Source organism: Bombyx mori, chromosome 4 (assembly GCF_030269925.1).
Source record: "Bombyx mori chromosome 4, ASM3026992v2".
In the NCBI taxonomy this organism is placed as follows: domain Eukaryota; kingdom Metazoa; phylum Arthropoda; class Insecta; order Lepidoptera; family Bombycidae; genus Bombyx; species Bombyx mori.
Window position 1 is genome coordinate 957,544 of NC_085110.1, and position 24,762 is coordinate 982,305.

At 37.1% G+C, this 24,762-nt stretch overlaps 2 protein-coding genes across 2 annotated transcripts in view; one reads left to right on the plus strand and one right to left on the minus strand.

Annotated features, from left to right (window-relative positions):
• The window catches only part of LOC101746347 (laminin subunit alpha lam-3), a 150,379-nt gene extending 143,320 nt beyond the window's left edge, over positions 1-7,059 (plus strand). The window contains exons 49-52 of the mRNA XM_038010598.2: positions 796-937; positions 2,022-2,170; positions 2,900-3,128; positions 3,968-7,059. Coding sequence (XP_037866526.1) covers positions 796-937; positions 2,022-2,170; positions 2,900-3,128; positions 3,968-4,110 — 663 coding nt within the window. The 3' untranslated portion in view covers positions 4,111-7,059. The remainder of the gene's footprint in view (positions 1-795; positions 938-2,021; positions 2,171-2,899; positions 3,129-3,967) is intronic.
• Positions 7,060-7,690: 631 nt separating this feature from the next.
• LOC101745433 (uncharacterized) lies at positions 7,691-23,020 on the minus strand. The gene is made up of 6 exons (XM_038010604.2): positions 22,806-23,020; positions 21,565-22,008; positions 13,387-13,605; positions 12,572-12,757; positions 10,357-10,508; positions 7,691-9,648 (listed from the first exon to the last, which is right to left on the minus strand). Exons 1-5 carry the CDS (start codon positions 22,861-22,863, stop codon positions 10,366-10,368), a joined length of 1,050 nt encoding a protein of 349 aa, XP_037866532.1. The 5' UTR covers positions 22,864-23,020; the 3' UTR covers positions 7,691-9,648; positions 10,357-10,365.
• Between the last annotated feature and the right edge of the window lie 1,742 nt (positions 23,021-24,762).

Sequence of the window (24,762 nt, forward strand, 5' to 3'; positions counted from 1 at the left end):
GACAACGCAAATGCTGGGCCGGTTGACAATGTTTCTGGTGTGTAATCCAGTTTGATGAACACTGACTGACAGACTGACAGTCTGTACTGTCGTAGGTCGGTGCGACGTCTCGTAGTTGCGCGTGTGGTCCCTGGTAACTATGTTATACCAAGCGAGTTCTGAGCCCGTCTTTAATTTTGTTCTATGTCCTAGCTATGTTCTATGAGCGAACCAGTTCTTCGTCCATCAATAAAGCTAAAATTTTAATTGCATTATAACGATGTTCACTAACCGGGCGGACTCACAATAGGCTCTGCCGCCCAGAATTACGTAAATTTATAAATTTTGTCGGTTTTATTTTTATATTAAATGATGTTATTCGTTAACGGCGGTATTTGTTCGTGAATAAATACCAAGTACCTACCTATTTCTATAGAATTGTTTTATCTTCGGTTTCGAGCACTGGTATAGTCGCATTATTAAGGCCACGACGGCTCAAAGAAGGTCACATCTAACTTACTAACTGCTAGAGCCTACCTCGTTCCCCGACTTCACAACCGAGTACGATGGAGATGCGCTTACGAGGATTTTTCTTTATTTTATCTACCTATTCTAATAACCTCGAGGGGTTATAGTAGATTCGTCGAGAGAGTGGGCTCACGGGGCTCTAACCTGGTGACGTTACTAACACTAGCCCTAGCAAGAATCTACTAGCGGATCGGAAACACGACCCACTGAGAAGATCCGGTGAGAAACTCAGTGGGCTGGTTGTATCGAGCACAGCTACGATGCCACACGGTGACGTCTCCGTTGCAGATCGTCCGCGTGGGCGGGTTCGTGGGGTGCGTGCGGCGCGTGACGGTGGGGGGGCGCGCCGAGGACCTGGTGCGCGACAGCAGGACGCACCACCACGTCGGACAGTGCTTCCCCAACGTCGAACCGGCCGCCTACTTCTCTGGTATTCAACCTCACACCTCCCATTACGTTGGATATTAAACGATGCTATTCTAAATTTAATTAAGACGAAAAACTCGGCTAACACGAAACTCCTTTTGATTTTGGTGCAAATTTAGCTTCTTACATCAGTATTTGATGGCTGAGAAGATGCCTTGCAAGCTCATAATACGCCGTGCGGCCACCTATTACGCTAATTTTTATAACAATTTCCCAAGTTTTGTTTTTCATTACACAATGTTTTTTATTATTAAATTTGCATTCTGTAACAACTAAATTGCAGTCCAGAGATCTACTTTTGATTCTAAAAAGAGAGACGAATTCTATTAGGTTATATCTATGGGCTAACAGAAACCATAGACACCGTGTAGGTAACCGGTGCCCACATTGAAATATAAGATTATAATAATTGCAATTGCGTTTCTAGCAATTTTAGTATTTTCTCTTTATACTATCGAGGTGCTCCGCTGATTGTAATTCATCAGAGCGACCGCATCTAGATCTAAAGTAATTTTCGATAAACAAATACTAGTCAACCGATTTAATATGTGATAAGGTAGATTTCTGAAATTGGTATCTACTTAAATTGTATATGTTTCAAAGGTATTTTAAGTATCTTTTATATGTAAATTGCTTATTCTTATTTATGTGTAAAGAAGCAAAATTTAAACTTAATTTATTTATTTTTTATTTCTAATAATTATTATTATATTATAATACTTTGTATTAATTTTATGTATATTTACAGAGATATGTATGTGTATATGTATGTGTACATATATGTATATGTATTTCACTGGAATGGTACACCGCGCGTAGTTCGTTTCCAAATGATTCTTGTCCACCTGATGGTTGTCTGGAAGAGATCGCTTTTAGCGATAAGACCGCCAATTGTACTTTTTGTTTTTAATGTATCGCACTGTTCATTTGTTTTTTTGGTGTACAATAAAGAATACTCTCTCTCTCTCTCTCTCAACATCTAGGTATATCTATTCGGATCCCGAAACAGTTTGATAACGCGTTCACTGCATTCTTCCACATGAGGTCAATCTCTATACAGTTTTTTACGTAAGGTATTATATCCGAAGGTGACGCATATGCATCTCTGCGGCACACGTGGGGGGCCGGGAGCGGGTCCGACTCGGTCACCGAGCTTCAGCTGCAGTTCAGGACCAGTGAACCCAACGGCGTGCTGTTCGCGGGAGGCGACTTCCTTCTAGAGATCAAGGACGCTACGGTAAGTACCTACATACTAAGTAGTGGGGAAGAATAGAATGAAGTTTTGATACGGGATAAACGATCTCCCGGCCAGCTTGTTTTAAAAACAGATTAGTCTAACGCGAATTTCTGTGTCCACTACACACTGTTAACAGCATTAGAATTAGCATTAAAATAAAAGCTATCCTGAAGCACTATTGTTTTGCGAGAGAAATAGAAACAAACTGACTAAACGTTTTGTTATTTTTCTTTTTTTGTACATACTAATTTAGCTGAGATCCTAAGTTAAAAAAAATACTCATTCGGATTTTTCCTTTTTATAGGAGTGCAAGGTTTTCTGATAATTATTGTTAGTACACTGCTCACGTTAATGAGATGGCTTGCATTTAAATTGCAGTGCCATCGGGAACAGCCTTGTCATTGGTCCGAATCGTCCGAAATCTTTTTAAAAATTTTATTAATCAAATTTAAATTATATTGTAGAGATTCTACACGGAGCTTATTGATTTTATTATGTTACTAGCGACCCGCCCTCGTTTCGCTTAGGAAATTGTAATTAATAATTGATTTCTCCACTATTTAATGGATATTATTATACATATAAACCTTTCTCTTCAATCACTCTATCTATAAAAAAACCGCATCAAAATCCGTTGCGTAGTTTTAAAGATTTAAGCATACATATGGATATAGGGACAGAGGAAGCGACTTTGTTTTATACTGTGTAGTGATAACGCGGGTATCCCAGGTGGTGCTGAGTCGCGGGGGCGAGGAGGAGGCGGGGTCGGGCGTGCGCGTGCAGGGCGGCGCCGCGCTGTGCGACGGGTCGTGGCACGCGGTGCGCGCCTGGCTGCACGCGCGGCCCGCGCTGGCGCTGGACGGGGCGCCGCGCGTGGACGGGCCCGCGCCCGCGCTGCTCGACATCGACGACTCCGCCCCGCAAACACCCACCGACTACTACATAGGAGGCTGGCCCGGTTCGTCACTTTGTTCTTATACCGGTCACTCACATTAGCACGAATACGCAAACTCACAAGTATAGGACGACATTTGCAAATGATTAAGCAAAGTTTTCGCTGCATTCGCGGTTTTCTAAGCTGTGTCGGTTTTTTAACGGACATCAAAGCGCGCGAACCGCGATCCTTCGCGTAGATCCCACACATTCGTGTGACCAGTTGCGCCCACGATTGCGAAGGTAACGGATGTTTCGCCATTTTCATAGTTCGTGACGTCTACTGTGTAGCGTACCTTCATCATGGCTTGGAACAACACCAAGGTGATGGAGTTCATTGAACTCCGGTAAAATGAATCGACCACATGGGACCCTCAAAAGAAATCCCATAAAAACAGAATGGCCGTTAATGCCGCCTAGGAAATAATTAAAAACTCTTTTTCTTTTCAATGTTCTATTGACGAATTAAAAAAAGAGAAATTCGTGAGACATTCGTAAACAAGTGTAGAAGGAAGCGCAAACGGGTTTGCAAATTGAGTACCGAACCCATTTGCACAGCCGCTAGTTTGCGAATGAATGTCTGACGGCCCTTGTGAGTGAGTGAATGTGAGTGGCCGGCATTACGCAAACGTTACTGCGGCCTGTCGATGGCCACTGTCAGAACACAAGGCATGACTGCTTGAACAGAATGAAAAATTAATCATTATGTCTCTCCTATTATCCATACGACTCTCCAAACAGAATTGTCCTGAATGGAATATCTTGATAACTCTAAATAGTATTTAAAATACATATGGTATTAAAACAAAATTAAACAGTAATACTATGAAAAACAAACAATAATCTTTCTGCATTCCTTGGCAGAAGGCGTAATGGAGTCTACGGAAGGCGGGAAGAATTTCAAGGGTTGCATCCGTGACGTCAGCATCGGAGGACACAAACGCGATTGGAACAAAATGGATACTTTGCATAATGTTCTACTCGACTCTTGTCCTGTGCAACAATGAATTCAATTTCATTATTAAACATTTATTTTAAACTTTTGTATAAAACACAATATGTGAGAACGAAAACACACAGCCCGTGATCGAAAAAATAGCATTTTGTTTTTTCGTCTGACATATATTTTATGTTTTTTCTGGGGTCTCGATACAACTATAATTTTTAAGCAAACGATTTTAAGGAACTTTTTCCTAAAAATATTTGCATCCTTTGCATAACAAATTAGAAAAACTTATTAATTAAAAAAAGTTGAAATCATTAATATCCGATCTTATTTACTCTATCGTCGAGATAATAAGGCGTTCTTAATTCGTACGTATTGTTTCTAAATATATCTAAATACCACATAAAGACTGCACCTAATAAAATAAGGAATGTGCCATTTAAAAGTGCCACAATCACATGTTGTAATTTTTTAGAGGTCTATAGGTAGGTAATCTGAGTCGCAAATAATCCAGTGTTGAACACAAACCTCTGGTATAGGTAAAAGAGTGACCAGTAGAAGTTACAGGCGATCCATACCGACCATGTTCTTCTTTAATAAAATAATTTTAAAGCTGTTTCCCAGATACAAAATCAAATCACTTTGTCAGTGGGATAATATCGGTAATATTTTGACCATATAATTATACATTCATTACAATGTAACATTTGATTTTATTATAATAATACACAAGTTTCTTAACATATAGAAATGTGATTATTATTCTAAAATGGCGACAGATGGAGACGAAAATACTCTAAATATAATAAAATAACATAATCAAAATGAAAATTTAAACAACAAATACAGTGATTTATTGTCATTTATATTATAAATTGTTAAAAACTCAAACAATAACAACACAGTTAATTTTTAAAGTTCATAGGCGATTTTAGGTATGTGTCACAAAATATTGAGGCTATTGTAAATATTTATGTATTAATAATATTTAAAATAGCTATTTAACGTTTAATACTCACTCATAATGAATAAGTATTCACCAGTATTCACGTAAATGTAATTGTAAATAAATTAATTTTAACCATTGTGTACATAACTTAAGAATATTTTTAAGTTTTTGCAAAATAAAACAAAATTAATGATGATCATATTTTAGACTGGATTTTGTTATATCTATGAAAGTGTCTGAAGTGCGATTAGGTATTAGTATTACGTAGAGGACATAATCTATATAATATATAAAAATGAATTGCTGTTCGTTAGTCTCTCTAAAACTCGAGAACGGCTGGACCGATTTGTCTAACTTTGGTCTTGAATTATTTATGGAAGTCCAAAGAAGGTTTAAAAGGCAGATAAATATGAAAATGCTCAGAATTAAATAAAAATAATAATTTTGTTTTCCCTGTCATATGACCCGTCATCGGACGGATTCCTTTTGTTTGTTTTAAGTTTATTTTATACAAAAGTTTAGGTCTTTTATTTATCCATTGAGGCACTACGAAATCTGCCGGGTCAGCTAGTAGATAATAAATAACGACACGGTCTATGAGGGCAGTGTATAGTAATACTAATATCTTGTTCGCACACTTCATTAAGAAAACCATTAAGGTGTGATTGTTTTTAGTTTTTCAACTATGGGTTATATTGTATTATAGATACCCATTTAATTTTACAGTGCGATGCGGACATATTCTTTGTGACTTCAAATTCGCTCTTTCTTTTTTTTCGGGTGAACGAGCTCACGACGAACCTGATTTAAAGTGGTTACCGTTTCACAATGCAAATTCGGAACTTATCATTGTAACACGTCAAATAGCTAAAAATAGGCACAATAATGATATCTACCCACCCCGGTTTCCGGTCGCAGTATAGTGATATAGTCCAGTTTATTAGTAGTCCGGATTAGTCCGGATTTTAGGACACTCACCTGAAGTAATGCGCTTGTGTTCTATTATATTTACAATAGCTATACATCTCCTTTGATGTTATTGTACTTACGTAAATTATTTGATAAGGCACTACGAATTTGAATCCAATTTGAAATTGAATGAATTAAATCTATTTATTTATGCGTGAGCTATTCACAGCTCACAAAACTTCAGGCGGCAAAGCTTGATAAAGGTTTCACTTTATTTAGAATATAGCTGTTAGTATGCCGGCAATATATTTTTCCTTCATGCACATTCACTCCTTAAGCAAGGGTAGTCCTATTCCTACCTATAGATATTCCTACCTACATAGTACGAGTAGGTATTCCTAGAGATATCTGCGTTTGGTATTAGTAAAAAAAACATGAAGTTCTAGAAAAGGCGGGCTGTTCGTATTTTTTTAAAATCCAGCCTTCAAGATATTGGCGCCACAACCCAGAGCTACTAGTTTACGCATGTATCAAAATTATCCCGGCGAGGACAGATTATTTATACTTTTAAATAGAATAAATTGATATTATTTTAAAGGCACAATAATTAAACGGAAGCATTTAAATACCTATCTTTGTTTATCGTTAGTCAGTCAGATGTATTTTTTTGGTTAGAATTAAGTTTTTTTAGCAAAAAAGTTCTTGCAATGACAAAAACGAAAATTAACAGTTGTAATTTAAAATTGTAATCGATAGATAGCACGTTAGAGTTAAACCTAAATACTAAAATGATGTTTTCAAGAATCGAAGAAAATGTTTATACAGTAACTGTTCACATCTTACAACTTAAAATATTTTGTACATAGGTAGGTATGACGATATTAGGTCAATATATTTTTTCAAGCTCGTACAATTTTTGTACCTCCAACTATTTTGTTTGCCAAATTTTTTGGTTGTTTTACTTCTATGTCAACCTAAACTTTTTGTAAATGTCAAAATAATTGTCAGTCAAGTTTTTGCAATTGTAAATAATCTGAAACTATGAAGGGCACAGCTTTAATAGTTAAACTTTAATCGATTATGTGTTAGATCACAAATTAATTTATTGCTTTTTTCGTGTTCAATAAAAAAATAAACATTTTGTAAATATGATTTCTGTAAGTTTTCTTTCAATCATCCACCATTAGAAAAACACCAAACTATGTGAATTAGAATTGCATTCAATATCGTATTATCGTCTGCAACACATCCATTGCTAAGCATTGGTCTTCCCAAACTGTCCGTTGGCCATTTTCTATGCATACTAAGCAGGTACAGTACCAGGCAATAAATATTGCACATCGATATTCAGAAAGAGACAGTCGTCTAATTTTGTTTTAGTTGTAGAGCGTTACCTGTATGCCACGAAACACCAACGATCCTGTATCTCTGGAATTAGGTAATGTACGGCAGATATAACGCTCTACGAAGCAAAAATTAAGTCTCTTTCCCACGGTCGATGTGCAATGTTTATCGCCGGGTACTGTACCACTTATACCTACCTAAGTTTACCGATTCAGATTTGGTTGATTAAATTTGAAAGCAAAAGCATCTCGACTCTTCAGTGTCAACATTTATTTTCTCCAGTAAAAGAATATTCGTGATTCAAATGCAACTAAAACTTCGAAATAAGGTTGGCAAGTGAGCAACTGGTGATCCCAGGTGGTATGTCCTTATGTAGACCAAAAATAGGTCCGTTCAAATTTTGTAAAATCACTTGGTTTATAGTAATAAAATAAAAACATTTGGCAATAAAAACATTTATTTCACATCTCTTAAAACATAACTCCGAAGATGGGCACCGGCTCGTATCCCCGACTGTAATGTTCTGCAGTAAACCAAATCATCACAATCGCTCCAGCTCCCAGGTGTAGTACCAGAGATTAATTGTTTAGAGTTTTAAACTTAAATTCGCTGCAAAACATTATCATATAAAGGTTAATTGCCAATTTTAACAATAAAACTTAAATTCACTGAAACTGCAATGTGGCCGTTAACTTTGTTTTTTTTTCTAGCAACATTACTCTGCATAATATAATACACTGTTATTGCAATATGTATGTATATGATAGGAGCAATGAAGCCCGATAATTTGTTGGACATAAAATAAAATTTGCAAATGTTCAATAATACATGACCTAGTCCTAATAACCTTAAAAGTTATAAAGATGGACGCGAAATGGCAAAAAGTAGAAAGAAACCGACACGCCTACTGAGAAACTAAAATTAAATCTACCAAATTTTTATTTATTTCATCTGATGTTCTAGCTTCGCCTTTATCTTCAATCACAGATTGTTTTTATAGGTTTATACTGTATAAGATTAGCATGCAGCTTAAATGGGACCATATTAAAATGTTAATTGCAACTTCAGTACACTATAATTGCAAATATTTTCTTAATTTGGCGGTTAAATGGTTAATAAAAACATTATAATTATTTAATAGCTTGGGTTCTTATTTACCGAGCCAAATTTACAATTATTATATTATCGATTTAACACAAAAGGTTCATCTAAAATAAAAATAAAAAGAGGTTAACACCATTTTTAATGAACATTCACAAAATTTATTTACTATTCTACTAATTAAAAATACATATGAATTATTATTAATACTAAAATATATGAAATGAAATATTATACGATGTATAATGTCACTGCTCTTTGGACGACGAGAAATCACAATGAAACAATAATAAAATATAAAATGGAATTTCGTAGACAAATATATCGTTGGTTTAACTCAATATGCACAAGATTGAAGAAGAATTAAATTTCCTGATAGTTTCCAGAGCTGTGGACAAATTTACAATGTAAAAATTATACTGAGTAGATATTTTTTTTACTTTCTAAATATGTCACAATCTGTATTATATCAGTGAACCTGAAGATAAAATTGACTTTTAAAAATATTGAATTAAATCACCGGTATAGTTTTTTTTTTTAAATAATTAATAATCACATTATCCACATCAATGCACCTGTATCTATCCTCACAAAATAACTGTTTTATACTTATCAATCTACGAATGGCCCTTTTTTTTTTTTTCAAGCTATCCTGATGCCGTATTTCTAAGTTTGACACCGATCATGACTGTGACGTTAGAAATGTATGAGTTTCTACATGTTCAAGAACATAACGCCCATATGACGTTAGGTAGCGAAGGCAGTCCCAAAGAAAGGCATGGCAGCCTCCGCAGCCGACTTCTCCAAACCACGTTCTAATTTGACATCTGCTAAAGGCATCGTGGTCAGTGCCAAACAAAAAAAAAACGACCTTCGGCCATAGTTACATAAAATTCAAATAAAAATCTTTTTTCAAAGCTTAGTTGTATTATAGTACGAGATACAACGGCATTAAAGAAAAAAGAAAATAAAAATGTTTTTTTTTTTTTTAATTACAGATTCAGTACGTCGTGGTGTTACCAGCGTGCGACGTGTTGAGCAACTCTTTCATTCGAACCTAAAGGTATAAGGGTTTTGAGACGTACAACTAACTTGTACCATAATTTTAACTAAATTGCATTTCAATATCTCTAAAACTACATTCGTTTTTAAGTAGAAAAAGAAATTATAAATATATACAAAGTTTGCTGAAGTAAATGCGATGAAGTTGTCGGTTCCGAGTTTGTGTATGTCTGCTAATATAACTTTATATATTTATTGACTTTCACCTCCTGCCTCCTGTAGACTGGTGTTTATCTGAAACAGAATCACAATTGGAACTCCGTTGAATTCAGTAGAGGCTGTTGTTTTTTTTTATAAGATTGAAAGATTACTGGTGGCCCGGAGGCCTTTCCAGTTTCACCAGGACAGGTGGGCGAGCAAAGGCTCAGCCAGGAGGAGTGGAATTAGCTAGCAGCTGCCCGAGCACCTCTGACGAAGACCTAACGACTCAAGAGCAGTGCTTCGCGAATAAATCTACTACCGGATCGGAATCGCGACCCGCTGAGAAGATCCGGCGAGAAACTCAGCGGGCTGATGCATGGGTTAAGTTGCATGGTTACTGGGGTCCCTAAACATGTTAATGTTAAAGCTGAAGGCGTCTAATGCAAAGGTTATTGGATCTGATTGATCCGTAAGGATTAAAGAATTATTACTGTTTTACTTGTTAAATTTGAATCTCAAAATATGTTTTCATTAGGTATTCTCTTTTTATTTATTATTATTGTATTCCATCTTCGAGGCGATGAATTACCAATGTTATGTACACCATTATTGTCACATGCATCAGGCCATAAATTAAATAGTTTAAGTTATTTTCAAAGTTAAATGTTTGTGATGTGGCAGTACTTTTTTAAATAAATAAAAAAGGACTAGAGGCTGTTGATTCATCATCATAAAATACGAAGAGCATTGAGTATATGAGTAATATAATAGCATATATTGTAATAGTTACAAGGTACTCACGGGCGGCGCCTACATGGAGAGGTACCCGCTGGCGGCGGAGCGGCGGCGGGCGACCAGGTAGGCGACCAGCACGACCAGCACGAGCCCGCCCAGCGCGCAACCCACGGCTATGGGCACGGCGTCCGGCACGTCGGCGCCGCCGCACTGGCGAGCTGACACGTCACACAATTATAAATAAAAAATAAAATAAAATGGCTGAATTTCCTCATCCTTAACTTTCATTTCAAATGTGATATTTATTTGTTAATGTTTAGTTATTAATGCTTATTGTCTAAATGTTAGTAAGAGTTAGTTTTTGTTATTGGATATGGACCCCTCCTCGGGTGAAGGCCTCCTCCAATCCTTTCCACTGGTCTTTGTCCTTCCCGATAGTTTGCCAGTCCTTTTCTATTATTTCGGTTATGTCGTCAGCACATTGTCTTTTCGGTCTCCTACCCTTCTTTTGCCAATTGCCACACGTCACACGGTTATACAATATATATAAATGAATTGCTGTTCGTTAGTCTCGCTAAAACTCGAGAACGGCTGGACCGATTTGGCTAACTTTGGTCTTGAATTATTCGTGGAAGTCCAGAGAAGGTTTAAAAAGTAGATAAATATGAAAATGCTCGGAATTAAATAAAATAACAATTTCCTTTGATGTGTCCCCCGTCGGACGGATTCCTTTTGTTTGTTTTAAGTTTATTTTACACAAATGTTTAGGTCTTTTATTTATCGATTGATGCACTACGAAGTCTGCCGGGTCAGCTAGTACGAAATAAGTACCGAGCTTCTGTATAACGGTTTTCCTTACATTACTATTAAATCTATTCTATATATCTCTCGAGATTGCTGAAGTTCAACGAAATCGGTGGACGGGATTTAAATCGCAGCCTGCTGCTAAGTAAGGCAACTTAAAAACCCTTATTGAAGGATTTTATCTGGTGGTAGGACGTCCGCACATGTAGGTACCACCGCCCTGGTTGTTTGCCGTGAAGCAGTAATGCGTTTCGGCTTGAAGGGCAGGGCAGTAGTTGTACTGTTAAAACTGAGACTTTAGAACTTATATGGCCAGGTGGGTAGCGGCATTCACGTCATAGATGTCTATGGGCTTCAGTAACCACTTAACATCAGGTGGACTGTGAGCTCGTCCACCCATCTAAGCAATAAAAAATAGCTGGCGATGTAAAAGTTCGTTGTTTATAATGCGTATTAAAAACTTTCATACGTTATCAAATTTAAAAGTTATTTTTAGGGCATTGCGTAATTGAAAATATTTGTAGGAATTTGTAATAGTTCCCAGATTGTTTTCATTTTGTCATCTTATTTGTATGTATTTTTAACAAAAAAGTTTTGATAAAAGCTGCTAATGTACTAATATACAAACAAATAACAAAATAAATGAAATAAAAACCTTACTTTTAAAAATAAATTAAAAATACGAAGCTGAACTAAATAAATATAAACAGCGACGTTCAACAAAAATATTTTGATGTGTTTTTTTGTTTTTAATCCTTATGAAATAATATATTATTACAATATTAAGAAGAATATTTAATCTGCAGCATTCGGCGCACGCGCAGAGCGATAACATTGTCATTAACGCGATATTATTCATTACTGGCACACATTAAACATAATTCATTTAATAGTTTGATAAACATTGAAACATATATATTCTACATTTGATATTTTAATGGACGAGCTAACGGCCCTGTGCGTACACAAATCGAGGTCACACGGGTGGGTTTCGTTTCATCGAATTTCAATTTCAAGAAAATATCCTGATGTCAGGACGAACTGACAGCCCGCGCAGACGTCAGTCTCAGCAGTGGCTCTTGGGACTCCTTTGCCTCTAATCTATACATATAAATAAAATTGGTGTCTGTTTGTAATATTGAAATAGCCGCTATTTACTACATGCATGTGAAAATATATACGGTACATACACCAAAATATTTTTTTTTACAATTTTTGTCTGTCTGTCTGTCTGTTTGTTCCGGCTGATCTCTGGAACGGCTGGACCGATTTTGACGGGACTTTCACTGATATGTGGCTGATGATATAAGGAGTAACTTAGGCTACTTTTTTAAGACTAGCTTCGCCCCGCGGCGTCACCTGCAGTACGACAATAACCGCGGGTAGCATCGCGGGACTCAGCTAGTTTACAATAAAAACACTAACACACAGACACAATTGACACAGACTCCAACACCGTGGACTCCGAGTTACTCACCGGCACTGAATCCTGTTCCGGGCGCAGTCCTGTAGGCCTCTTCCTGCAGCCGGGTGAGGGTCATCGAGGCGGCAGTCAGGCTGTCGGAGCTCATGTTGAAGCGGGTCGCGACCTCACACCGGTACGAGGTCGCCACCGGGGTCATCCATTCGTTGCCATGGTAAAGCTCCAGGGAATTTGCTTTAGCTGTGAATGTAGAGATCTAGATGAACTAGACAGCTCTATATTTAAATAAAAGTCACCAAATAAAAACATCATCCGATGAAGATATCAGTTGAAGTCGTTTATAATAAATTCATTAAAATTATCAGCCTCCAAAAAAGTTATTCCATTATGTTAACTTTACAAGAGAGGAATTAAAAGTAAAAAAGAAAAAATCACAACAAATAACAAAAAAAACTTCTTCAGCTATTTGATGGGGTAAACATAATTGAAGTTCAATTAAAAATATTGAATGTTGATGCTAATGTCAAATAAAACTGACCTTTAATTACGAAGATAAATGTCGCTTAAACTTCTTCATATATTTATGTATAGATAGCATAATATCATTAGGGGAAATATATAACTTTTTTATCATTGAAGGATCACTGGTGGCCCGAAGGCCTTTCCACTTTCACCAGGACCGGTGGGCAAGCAAAGACTCAGCCAGGAGGGGGTATATATAATACATGTCCTTCTTCAAACGAGCCTTTTGGAGAGTACTCAACGGTAGGCAGCGGCTTGGCTCTGCCCCTGGCATTGCTGAAGTCCATGGGCGACGGAAAAAAAAATTATATGCAGCGGAGACTAAATATCTTTCGTTCCATACTCACAAGCATTTACAAACAGCTCTGGGCTGAAGGACACATTGAGACTCTTGAGGTAGTAATTGTTCGTCGTTTTGTTCTTGTGGTAATAAATTGTCATGTTATTGGCAATGGTGGTGTTGGGCGCCAACCAGCTGATCTCGAGCCATTGGTCGCCTGCACAGGAGCCGTTCACCACAGAAGCGTTACTCGGTACGTTGAAGACGACGTGAGCGAAGGATGACACTGGAAACAGCGGTTAAATTTTAGAAGTCGTCGTTGTCGTGGCCTAAAGGATAAGACGTCCGGTGCATTCGTGTCTAGTGATGCACCGGTGTTCGAATCCGGCAGGCGGGTACCAATTATTCTATACAAATACGAACTTAACAAATGTTCTCGATTAACTTCCGCAGTGAAGGAATAGCATCGTGTAATAAAAATCAAATCCGCAAAATTATAATTTGCGTGCGTTGCACTTAGCACCAGGTGAGCTATGAGCTCGCCCATCCATATCTATACATATAAATAAAATTGGAGTGTCTGTTTGTAATATTGAAATAACCACTATTCACTACATGCATATGAATATACAGTACATACCCCAAAATAACATTTTTTACAATTTTTGTCTGTCTTATCTGGCCGGCCTGACCGATTTTGACGACTTTCTCTTCTTTCTCCGACTTTTTTTCCTATGCTGATAGCCTTGAAAAGCTATTTCAGCTTCGCCCTAACATGTTGATGAGCTCACGGGGCTCAAACCGGAGTGATGCTAACACTGGCCCTAGCAAGAGCAGTGCTTCGCAGAATCTACCACCGGATCGCAAACGCGACCCACTGAGAAGATCAGTTGAGAAACTCAGTGGGCTGTGTCTGTAGGTTAATTCGTCGTAAGCGATGGGTTCGACGGGGACGGTGACCAGGGCTGATTTCACTATCCACCTGGTGTTAAGCAGCACGGTTATGACAAGGGATCCCATATTTTAAAGTCCTATTACAAAAACGTGCTTATTCAATCATCAAGCTGTCCTTCGCCACGATAGTAACAGTCAAAAAAACGTTTTTAGTGTATACTAACTACTTACTGACTAGCATTTGATTCGGAGAACACGAAGGAGCGACTAAGCACCGGTCAGAGACATACCTACATTCCTATCACTTTGAAAAAGAATACATCTTGATAAATTATTACAATTTGATAATACAAATTAAATTGACAAGGGAAATTTTATTTTTTATCGGCCTGTCCTTTGTCGAACAGTTGAGGACTTTATATAATTAATAATTCTATTGTAGATTCATTATAATGAAATGTATAATAAACTTGGTTGACAATGCGATAAGGTACTTATATTACAATTTCAATGTGCTGCTACGTATGTTTGTGGTTAAGTCCAAACATTTCTTTTTTTACGTATTATTTGTTTGTAAACAAGTTTCATTGGATTCTTGTCATTTGTCAAAGTGAGTCGTCGCGTTTCTTTTAAACCGACTTCAAAAAAGGAGGAGGCTCAATTCGACAGTATTTTTTTTGTGTCCCGTGTGACTTTTGACTGGGTGAATCGATTTTAATGATTCTTTTTTATTAGAAAGCTGACGCTTCCCGTGTAGTCCCAATTTAGTCCAGTTTTGATAATGGTACCTATCCATGAGAAAACCATATAAGTCTTAAATTTGCATTAAGTACGTGCGCGACAAATAGATGAAAAATTCAATATCACGCCAACCGATTTCGATGATTATTGTTTTTAGTGTATATTAATTTGTTTTGGAATATCTTTTTTGTTTCTAGTTGAAGTCGGTTTTTGTTAAAGCATGTCTATTTACAATTATTGTTCATTCGTGTTCTACTTGCAATCACAACGTTTATTTAATTAGGTTAATAGCTTGCTAAAATTGATGTTCGCACTTTAGCGATTGTTTCCGTACCATCATCGCGCATTTATTCTTCTTAGCTATGGAATGAGCTCCCCTCCACGGGGTTTCCCGAGCGCTATGACATGTCCTTCTTCAAAAGAACCTTGTGGAAAGTATTAAGCGGTAGGCAGCGGCTTGGCTCTGTCCCTGGAATTGCCGAAGTCCATGGGCGACGGTAACCACTCACCATCAGGTGGGTCGTATGCTCGTCTGCCTACAAGGGGAATAATTAACAAGATTTTTCCCGATCTAGTGCCAGGGTCTGCTTTCCTAATTAAACTCCTCCACTTCCAATACTTAAATTTACTTTATTAAAAATATTTAATGTTTATCTTCATTTAAAATATCGGTTTATTCACGTGGAATGTGAAACAAAATTAATTAAACGAATAAGATATTGAATTTCTTAAGGATAATCATGCACGATGAAAACGTGGCTACCTTAATCATTCAATTGGTTTCAATCAAAACGCTGCTTACAAAGCTCCAAACTGATTTTCCTCAAAACTTATTAACATTTCGGGTTTAAAACACGAAGCGATTGTAAAGTTTATCGACATTATAAAAACAAAGGCTCACTGTGACTCATCTATCGAATATAATACATACACTTACTTACTGAATGAATCATTATAACAAAACACATTTTTGTTACCCAAAATTAGTTATTACTATTATTAATTCAGACATCAGTTTATCGTTTCCTAAACGCTGAGTCGCGAATAACAATAAAAACATAGGCATGCTCATTATCATCAAGTAACACAGGGAAAACCTATCAGCCCGCTTATACGCCCCCTTGGATCATCATAATGTGCGTCCATATGAAATTTTACACCTAACCTCTTTATACGGCAATCTTAACTCGAGACACAAATAATTCTACGTCATCAAATTGACTCGTATTTCGCGAACAATACGAGAGTTTGCAATATGAATTTCTCACGTATTTATTGTCAATATGACGATATTTCAAGTGCAAAGTGAGCTACAATAGTATACGCGTGTGTGTGAAGTCTTTACTTGTTGTTGTAGATTTAGCACAGGAGTTCACGTTTTGCGGCTGTTATTTGGTTGCGAGTTTCAGAGACATACAGCCGGTACCTTTTTTTTTAATGACCAGGCTTTTGAAAGGCAATGTAGTGGTATGGTATGGCATCCAGGAACTGGTACACAGCCGAGTGCCTGATTGAAACAGTGGCACCTACGGATGAATAGATTCAGACAGTGGTATATCCATGGAGGATTATCAACATATTTTCAAAGTACCCTCATTTCGACAACACGCCACTAAAAGACTGCGTGATTTAAATACAAATTACATTCACGTTGTAATGATTGTGCTCCCGTTACTTATTCATATCTGGTAGCTCATCTGAATAAAAATTTAATATAACATATTATGTATGTATACCAACACCACATAATGAGCTAGGATAAGTTTAGATCCGATTAATAAACCCGTCCGGATATAAATCGAAGTGGTTATATGCTACCCGGCCTCGTCTAACTACTCCTACATCCACATCATCTGTCCATAGTAGCAATATGAGCCTTATTACAGAAAGTTAGTCTACCCGAATCAGCACGGCGACCCTGCTTTTTTTACCACGAACAAAACATACTACGGTTTTTCATTGAGCAACCCAGACTTATTTAAGTTGTTGAACTTTAAATGCCGCTACCCACCTTGAGACCTGAGTTTTCTATAGTACAACGGCTGCCCCACCCAATCAAACCGGGACTTATTACTGCTTCACGGTAGGAATGAGCAGAATGGTGGTACCTCCCCTCCTGGCTGAGCCCTTGCTCGCTCACCTGCCCTGGTAAAACTGGATAGGCCTCCGGGCCACCAGTAATCTCAAACGTAAAAAAGGTACCTACCCGTGCAGGCTCACTAGACGTCCTACCGTCAGTAACTACGAAACTTATAATTTTTGGGCAGTTTTGATTTTTATTACACATGTTATTCCTTCATCGTAGAAGTCATAAACTTATATATTTTATATTGAGGCAGTTGAGACTATAATCATATTATTATTATTATTTTTTTTCCGGGCCGAGGGCCGAACCTCCTACGAGGTCCCCGCGCCTAGGGGGCGCGCGGGGTATGTGAGACTCAACGATCTGCAGGTGTTGAGAGCAGACCGCGGGCCCAAGGAATTTAGGGTCCACCCACTAAACGACTCCCCTGCACTCTTACACCCGGCGTCCGATCTCCGTCCGGGGTCAAAACCCGGTCAGAGTAGGGGGGTTCCCGCGGTCAACACTACAACCAGACACGCGGCGCCACCCCGAGGACGCCCGACCGACGGGTCGTCGAGGCGATAGTCGACGACCAACGACGTCAGTCTCCGCGGTACGGCGGCCCTTCAGGCCGCCCGGGCGATGCCGCTGGTGTTCCGGGATACCCCGCTGGGCCAGAACCAGCCTGCCGGGTCGGAACGCGATACACCGCCGACCGGGTTGCTCTTCCACAGTATGTTCGGCGACGACAGCGACGACGAAAATGCGGACCGCATCGCAGTCCGCAGCCGCCGACGCGTCGTCCCGTCCTCCTGGTGCCAGCGTGCTAGAGTGACGGTAGCGTGCGGCGCAGTCTCAGCCCCCTTAGGTCGCCCCGTGACCATCACCGGGAGGGGACTATAATCATATGCCGCAAGGTAGGGAGCAGTTTCCAAATTGTATGTCTATAGTAGTTTTTTACCCGGTTCACATAACCTCCTGAGTCCTAAGCACCACCTGCAGCTAAACAATTTTGGTATTTTATCTCGTATTCCAATTTTAGATCTTTGATTTAATTCTCTCACAATCTGTTTCGACGTTGTATAGTGAATATAATATTATACTCATATTATTTACTGCGAATCTTACATATCCAATAAACGCTTACTCGGTAATCAGACGAATGGAAACCTTACTTGTTGCGTAACTCATCGCAATTGCAAAATCAGACCGTAAAGACCTAAGTGATGAAAACGGTTGAAATTTTTATCGTCAAGACTCGCGGAACAAAGCCTCATTGTCAAGTATCAGCAGTGTTGGATTACCGAGCCGATCTCAGTACCAGGAACTCGTATTATCGCTAACGATTAGCCACAAATGACATCACGCGCTGCAATTGGTGTTGCGCTTAACGTGTAATAAACGCATTAATTATTTAGTTATTTTCATATTAAAAGGTTACTTTTTTGGATGTTGGAGGGATCTCAATATTGGTCGAAAATAATAAACTAATTGTTATTGTCATCTGTTTTTCATATGTGTGCAAATTTTCATCTTTAAGTACATACTTTGCCAATTACAGGGCAAAGCGGAACTGGTGGTAGGACCTCTCGTGAGTCCGCGCGGGTCGGTACCACCACCCTGCCTATTTCTGCCGTGAAGCAGTAATGCGTTTCGGTTTGAAGGGTGGGGCAGCCGTTGTAACTATACTTGAGACCTTAGAACTTATATCTCAAGGTGGGTGGCGCATTTACGTTGTGGATGTCTATGGGCTCCAGTAACCACTTAACGCCAGGTGGGCTGTGAGCTCGTCCAAACATCTAAGCAATAAAAAAAAAATAAAAAAAATTTTAATCAAACGTCTTGGAGCTGAGGAAAATTGCGTGAAATTCCATTACACCTCTACCATACCATCAGGCTATGATTAGCCTTTTGATGATTCAAATCAATTAACGGCATAATCATCATGGTTCCTTAATAGAATATTTGCTAAGGCCCTAAAGTCGGGGCAGAGGGCTTCAATAGTACTTGACCATCACACCAATCTTGGCCTTAAATGCTTTTGTTTAGGCCAGGTTAACCTGATTGTCTTCAGCATCAAGCTAATACGAGCTTGTTTTAGCAAATTGGCACACATGACAGAGCAACAAGTCACTTATCTACAGATGCATAGATTTGATTAAGTTCTTTTATGTTATGTCCCTAATTGTCAAGACAAGGTATGTATGGATTATTTCTTTCAATTGAAGGTATTTCCATAATCTTTATACAATTAGAGATACTAATGTCTAAAGAAGATTTATTGAAGATTTTTTTAATTTATTTAGCTCCTTTACGCTTATTATTAGTTCTCGGAATGTTTTCTTACTGGTGACGGCTTGCCTATTCTGTAATCTAAATGCTGTCAGATTCTCGATAACAGTTCCCAATAGCAGACTTGAGGCAAATGTTGAAACACATTTATTTAAAAACATTTGTTACTATTACAACTTTCATAATAAACAAAACTTTTTTTAAAAATAATAATAAAAATAGACGTCAGTTTTAAATGTACACAAGTGTTCATTGAATAATTCAGAACATAGGTGCATTATTCACATTAAAGTACAGTCATTGAACACAAACGTTAAGGTCACAAATAATGATAAACTGGGTAGGGAGATAATAATTATGGTAGTTAGGGGGCGTAGTCTTCAATTTTATCTATATCTATCATAATCTATAAATAATGTGGGGAGTCTGGACATTAATTGATTATTCACATATTCTTGAGTCACTATTAAATAATATCTAATAGGAGTATGGAAAAATCTACCAGTTTATTTTTTAATTTTTTTTTAAATTTATGGTTAATTAATTTATTATTTATTATGAATAATAGATAAAAAAAAAATTTTTTTTATTGCTTAGATGGATGACCCACCTCGAGATATAAGTTCTAAGGTCTCAGTATAGTTACAACAGCTACCCCACCCTTCGAACCGAAACGCATTACTGCTTCACGGCGGAAATAGGCGGGGTGGTGGTACCTACCCGTGCGAACTCACAAGAGGTCCTACCACCAGTGATATAATAGATAATTTCTTTTCAGATTATGGTTTATGTTAGGATTTAAAGTGAATTTAGCAACTTTTTATACAGATTTGACGCTGTACACTGTGAAAACTAACCATTACTATTATTAAAAACTCAACCTTTTTTACTTAATAGTTATCAGTTTTTAAACAGGCACTCTGTTGTTTATTTTCTTATCTATTGGTTTAATACGGTGTTTGGTAGACTTGCTTTACTGTTATTCATTATGGCTTCTGGAGATCAGACAATACAATGACTGCCTTATATAACATCCCATAGTTGAGCACACTAGACATGCGTAGTTCCGGACCTAAATAGTTCCTGGAACTATGTCCTCATATGGAACTATATCATTCAATCCGAGTTGTCAAAATTAACATGTTCAGACAGTTCCATTTCCATTCCAAGTGTACTGATATGCAGGAACTACGAACGCGTTGAACATGACGGACATGCGGACATGATTAGAGCATAGGTACCGCGCGGCGCGGAGGCGTGGCGCGGCGAGTCCACCCGAACGAGTCTCGAAACGACACGAGTCCACGTAAAGAGATAAGGCGACATATGGCACGAATACGAGAGAGTGAGATGGAGCGAGTGCATGAAACTGCGTGTGGAGCTCTTTCATATTACATTTTTATTAATATTGAAGTTATGCTCTACGACCTACGTGTTACAGTCGATAGTTGAATAAATTAAAATGTTTTGCTATGGATTTTGACCTTGACCATGCATCATTCCTACGAGCACTTAACCTTAAGTGTTTGTGGACCATTTCTTAGAAAATCATAATTCAAAATTCGAGAATTTTAAAACATTCACCACTTTCGCTATTCGGTATCTCGGTTATGGGAAAAAGGTTGTAAGGCTACAACGAGCTTAATTTACGTTGTATATCAGAATAACGTGGTATTTTAATTAACAACTGATAGGTTATAGTTTCCGGTGCATCGTACAATACCTACATTGAAAAATAATGAAAGTAGTAGAGTAGTTGAAATTATGACAAAGTAATTACAGTACATTAATAAATTATGCAACCAGCTGTAACAATGAACCTAAAACTAAAAACCTTACAAAATAATAATTACAATAATAATTGCCATAAGCGGCAATCTATTTTTATATAGTGCTTTTAAAAAATTGTATTTTTAATACCTTTTTTGAAAAATATTGTGTAATTAATAATAACTTAATACGTGATTCGCTACACTACAAACAGCTACTAGACTTAACATGTCCGCGGAACTAAACAGCTTCAAACAGCTACTAGACTTAATATGTCCGCGGAACTAAACAGCTACAAACTACAAACAGCTACTAGACTTAACATGTTCGTGAAACTAAACAGTTCCGCGAACATGTTTACTGGAACTAGTTCCGACACTCAAAAGAACGATGTCATGTTCAATCCAGTTCCGAACATGATTAGCGCACGTCTAGAGCACACTCCATCTATTACCTCATTTATATAAAAATTACACTTACCGTTGTCAACTTTGGTATATGTCACATTGAATTGAGCTGCAAACTTAAGAACAATGCAGGTTATGTTGGTCTCTGAATCTGTATATGTCCAGTTTCCTTGGTCTGGTGAGGGAAGAGGACCGGGGGCCGGAGTGGGTGCTGGAGCCGGAGTGGGTGCTGGTGTTGGTGTTGGAGACGGTTTAGTTGTGGTTGTGTTAGTTGTACTAGTTGTATTAGGAGATACTGTAGTGGTGGTTGTGGAAGGTGTGGTAGTGGAGGTTGTGGATGTGGAAGATGTAGTAGTAGAGGTTGTGGATGTAGTGGTGCTGCTGGTAGTTGTGTCAGGCTTGGGGGTTGTCTCTGTAGTGATTGCCTCTGTTGTCATTTTATCTTCTAATGATGTTGGTTTCGTAGATGTAGGTACATCAATGAGTTCTGTAGCTAGGCCACCAGCAGATAAATGACCTGTGAGAGAATAACTTTCTTAATGTTTATTTATCAAGATAATGTTACACACAATCATTACTACTATGAACTCGACTATCAACCTATGGTAAATAACAAAGTTTTTTTTTTTTTTATTTAACCATTGAGTGATCAATAAATAGTCGCACAGCAATAGCGTGGGTCACAGTAATTCAGAAAAATCACAACATTAATGCGGCGCCTATCTCAAATCCTAAGGCAGAATACTCAATGGATATTGGAAAATAGTTGTGAACCCTTTAAGCAGTAGCTCATGGCTGCTTCGCATAGCAGAAATGAGCCAAACAGTACAACCTACTTGCGTAGGGTTAAAATATACCCTCTTACAAGGGTAATTGTGCGAGTTTATAAATTTCCTATCTTTCCCCCAAATTAAAAAGTCGATCATAGAAACAAGTAGTCATTTTTGTAGTTGGTTGTCCTAAAGAATTACACTTTATGAAGCTGCATCAATTTTAACTTCTAAAAATAAATAAAATCCCCTACAAGGACATCCCTGGGCTCTCATAAACATCTATCTTAGTGCTATTTATGTCTTCAAATAAATGATTTATCATCGCCTTCTAACATTTACTGTTATGTAGGTATGACAAGAATCTAGAAACCTCGACAAATGTAAACTCTGTGATCTTTTAATACTTTTATTGCGCAAAAAGCATTCAATTATATTAACAAAGCGAACGAACGGTTACTCCCAGTTCATTCGAATGTACATAACGCGATAAAAACTAACAATGACGGACATTAAGAAAGGAAAAAACTGTAATACGACTTACCCGCTCTACAACAGCTGAACAGCACAACGATTGTGTAAAAATATCTAAAATGCAGCATTTCGATTTTTTTAGGAATTACAAGTGCCGTCACAAACAATAAAAACTGAACTATTAAATTATTTAAATAACTCTCCAGACGATAATCAGATCACAATGCAATGCGAAATGAAAATGAAATATCCATGGACGATTAACTGACACTAAGGAAAAAGTAATTTCAAATAGGGATGTCCAAGAGAAATCGATTTAAAAATTTAAATCGATAATAAATAACCATAAAGAATATATCCATAGTCATTTCGTCTGCGTCAATTATTTGTAATTCATCGAATGCACCACAACAAAAATAATAAAATCATAAGCTTGAGACGGCTGCTTAAATTCAGTCCTCTTTACCAAAGCTCAATAAGTATAAGGTTGGAAATGATTTGGATTTATTGAAATACAACTAAGAGTGAACTTATGCGAAATTTAGTATGTAGTTATTTAGTTAATTGTAATTGTATCATTTCGTGAATTTACGTCGGTTGTGATTAATTATTTTTAATGTGATGAAATTTAATAACTCGAGGTTTTTTTTTGTTTCCAGATAAATAAAGGCTCAAGCAAATCGTCTAAAAGATCAATTTTTGCTTCATTGATCTTTTCGACATCAATAATCAAAAAATCAATTCACGAATTTGAGATTTTTTTTTCACTTCACTTCAGCTTGCTTGAAAGACATGTTTTGGGAAGAGTCGTCATCCCTAATTTCAAGTTCATATTATTATTATTATTATTGGTGGTGGTAACTCTACATCTATGAAGTAGAAACCAATTTTAGGGGAAGTCCTCTACAAAACAGTTTTACGCATTAAATAGTATTGCCAAGATTTTACTAGTTAATAAATATAGAAGAAAATTAATATACGACAAAACATACATGTGTGTTTCGTTATATTTAGGTTAGGTATATTTCGGGGGCTCTGAGTTACTTTTGTAATATTGCGGTCAATGGTAGGTATATCATCTCATTCCATTTTCTACTAATTAATAATAATTTTTATGATAATAATATATCTTCATAATTATTACCATAGATAAAATTACCACATAAATTAGTTAATAATAAGCAACTCCAGCACTCAACAAAAATGTTTACGGACGTCGGTCACTAGATGGCTTCGCTTCCATTAGTTTCTCATTGCTCATGTAGACGGCAGTAACATATTATCCCTGTTTTATTTTTAATGAGTCCTTCATTAAACATTCATTCGTACATTTCTTCATTTGTACATTTTCAGAAATCACAAATTGATAAAATTTTATAAATTTTTCTCTATCAAATAAAGACTCGTATTTTTGTCTGCGTTTAGTTATACAATAATTAAATGCCTAAATAAACCTAACCTTAATGTGTTTAGGGGCATCCGCTACAAGATGTCGCTAGTTTCCATATAAAAATATATTTGCAGTTTCAGGGCTCTGATTATTACTGTAATATGCAAAATATCTCATCAAGAAAACGATTATGAAAGATTTTCACTTAAAAGATAAATAATTTAAAAGTTAAAATACCAGCATGAGTAATCTATACTAATATTATAAAGAGGAAAGATTTGTTTGTTTGTTTCGAATAGGCTCCGAAACTACTGGACCGATTTGAAAAATTCTTTTTCCATTAGAAGCCGACATTGTCCCTGATGAGCATAGTGTTTTAATGTTTCCGAAGCGAAGCGAGGGCGGGTCGCTAGTTGTGTTGATAATTTGATGTATTTTGATTTTATTATTATAAATTGATGAAAATTAAATTTTACTAAAATTTTTATTCCGATTCCGATTACGCAATACGGTTTACGTACTATGTATAATATTTTATAAAAAGTTCATCTATTGAATAAATTATGTTTTGTTTCGGTTATTCTGTTTTTTTTTTGAGACCAATTTGCTAAGATGACCTATTTACAGCTATGCTAGG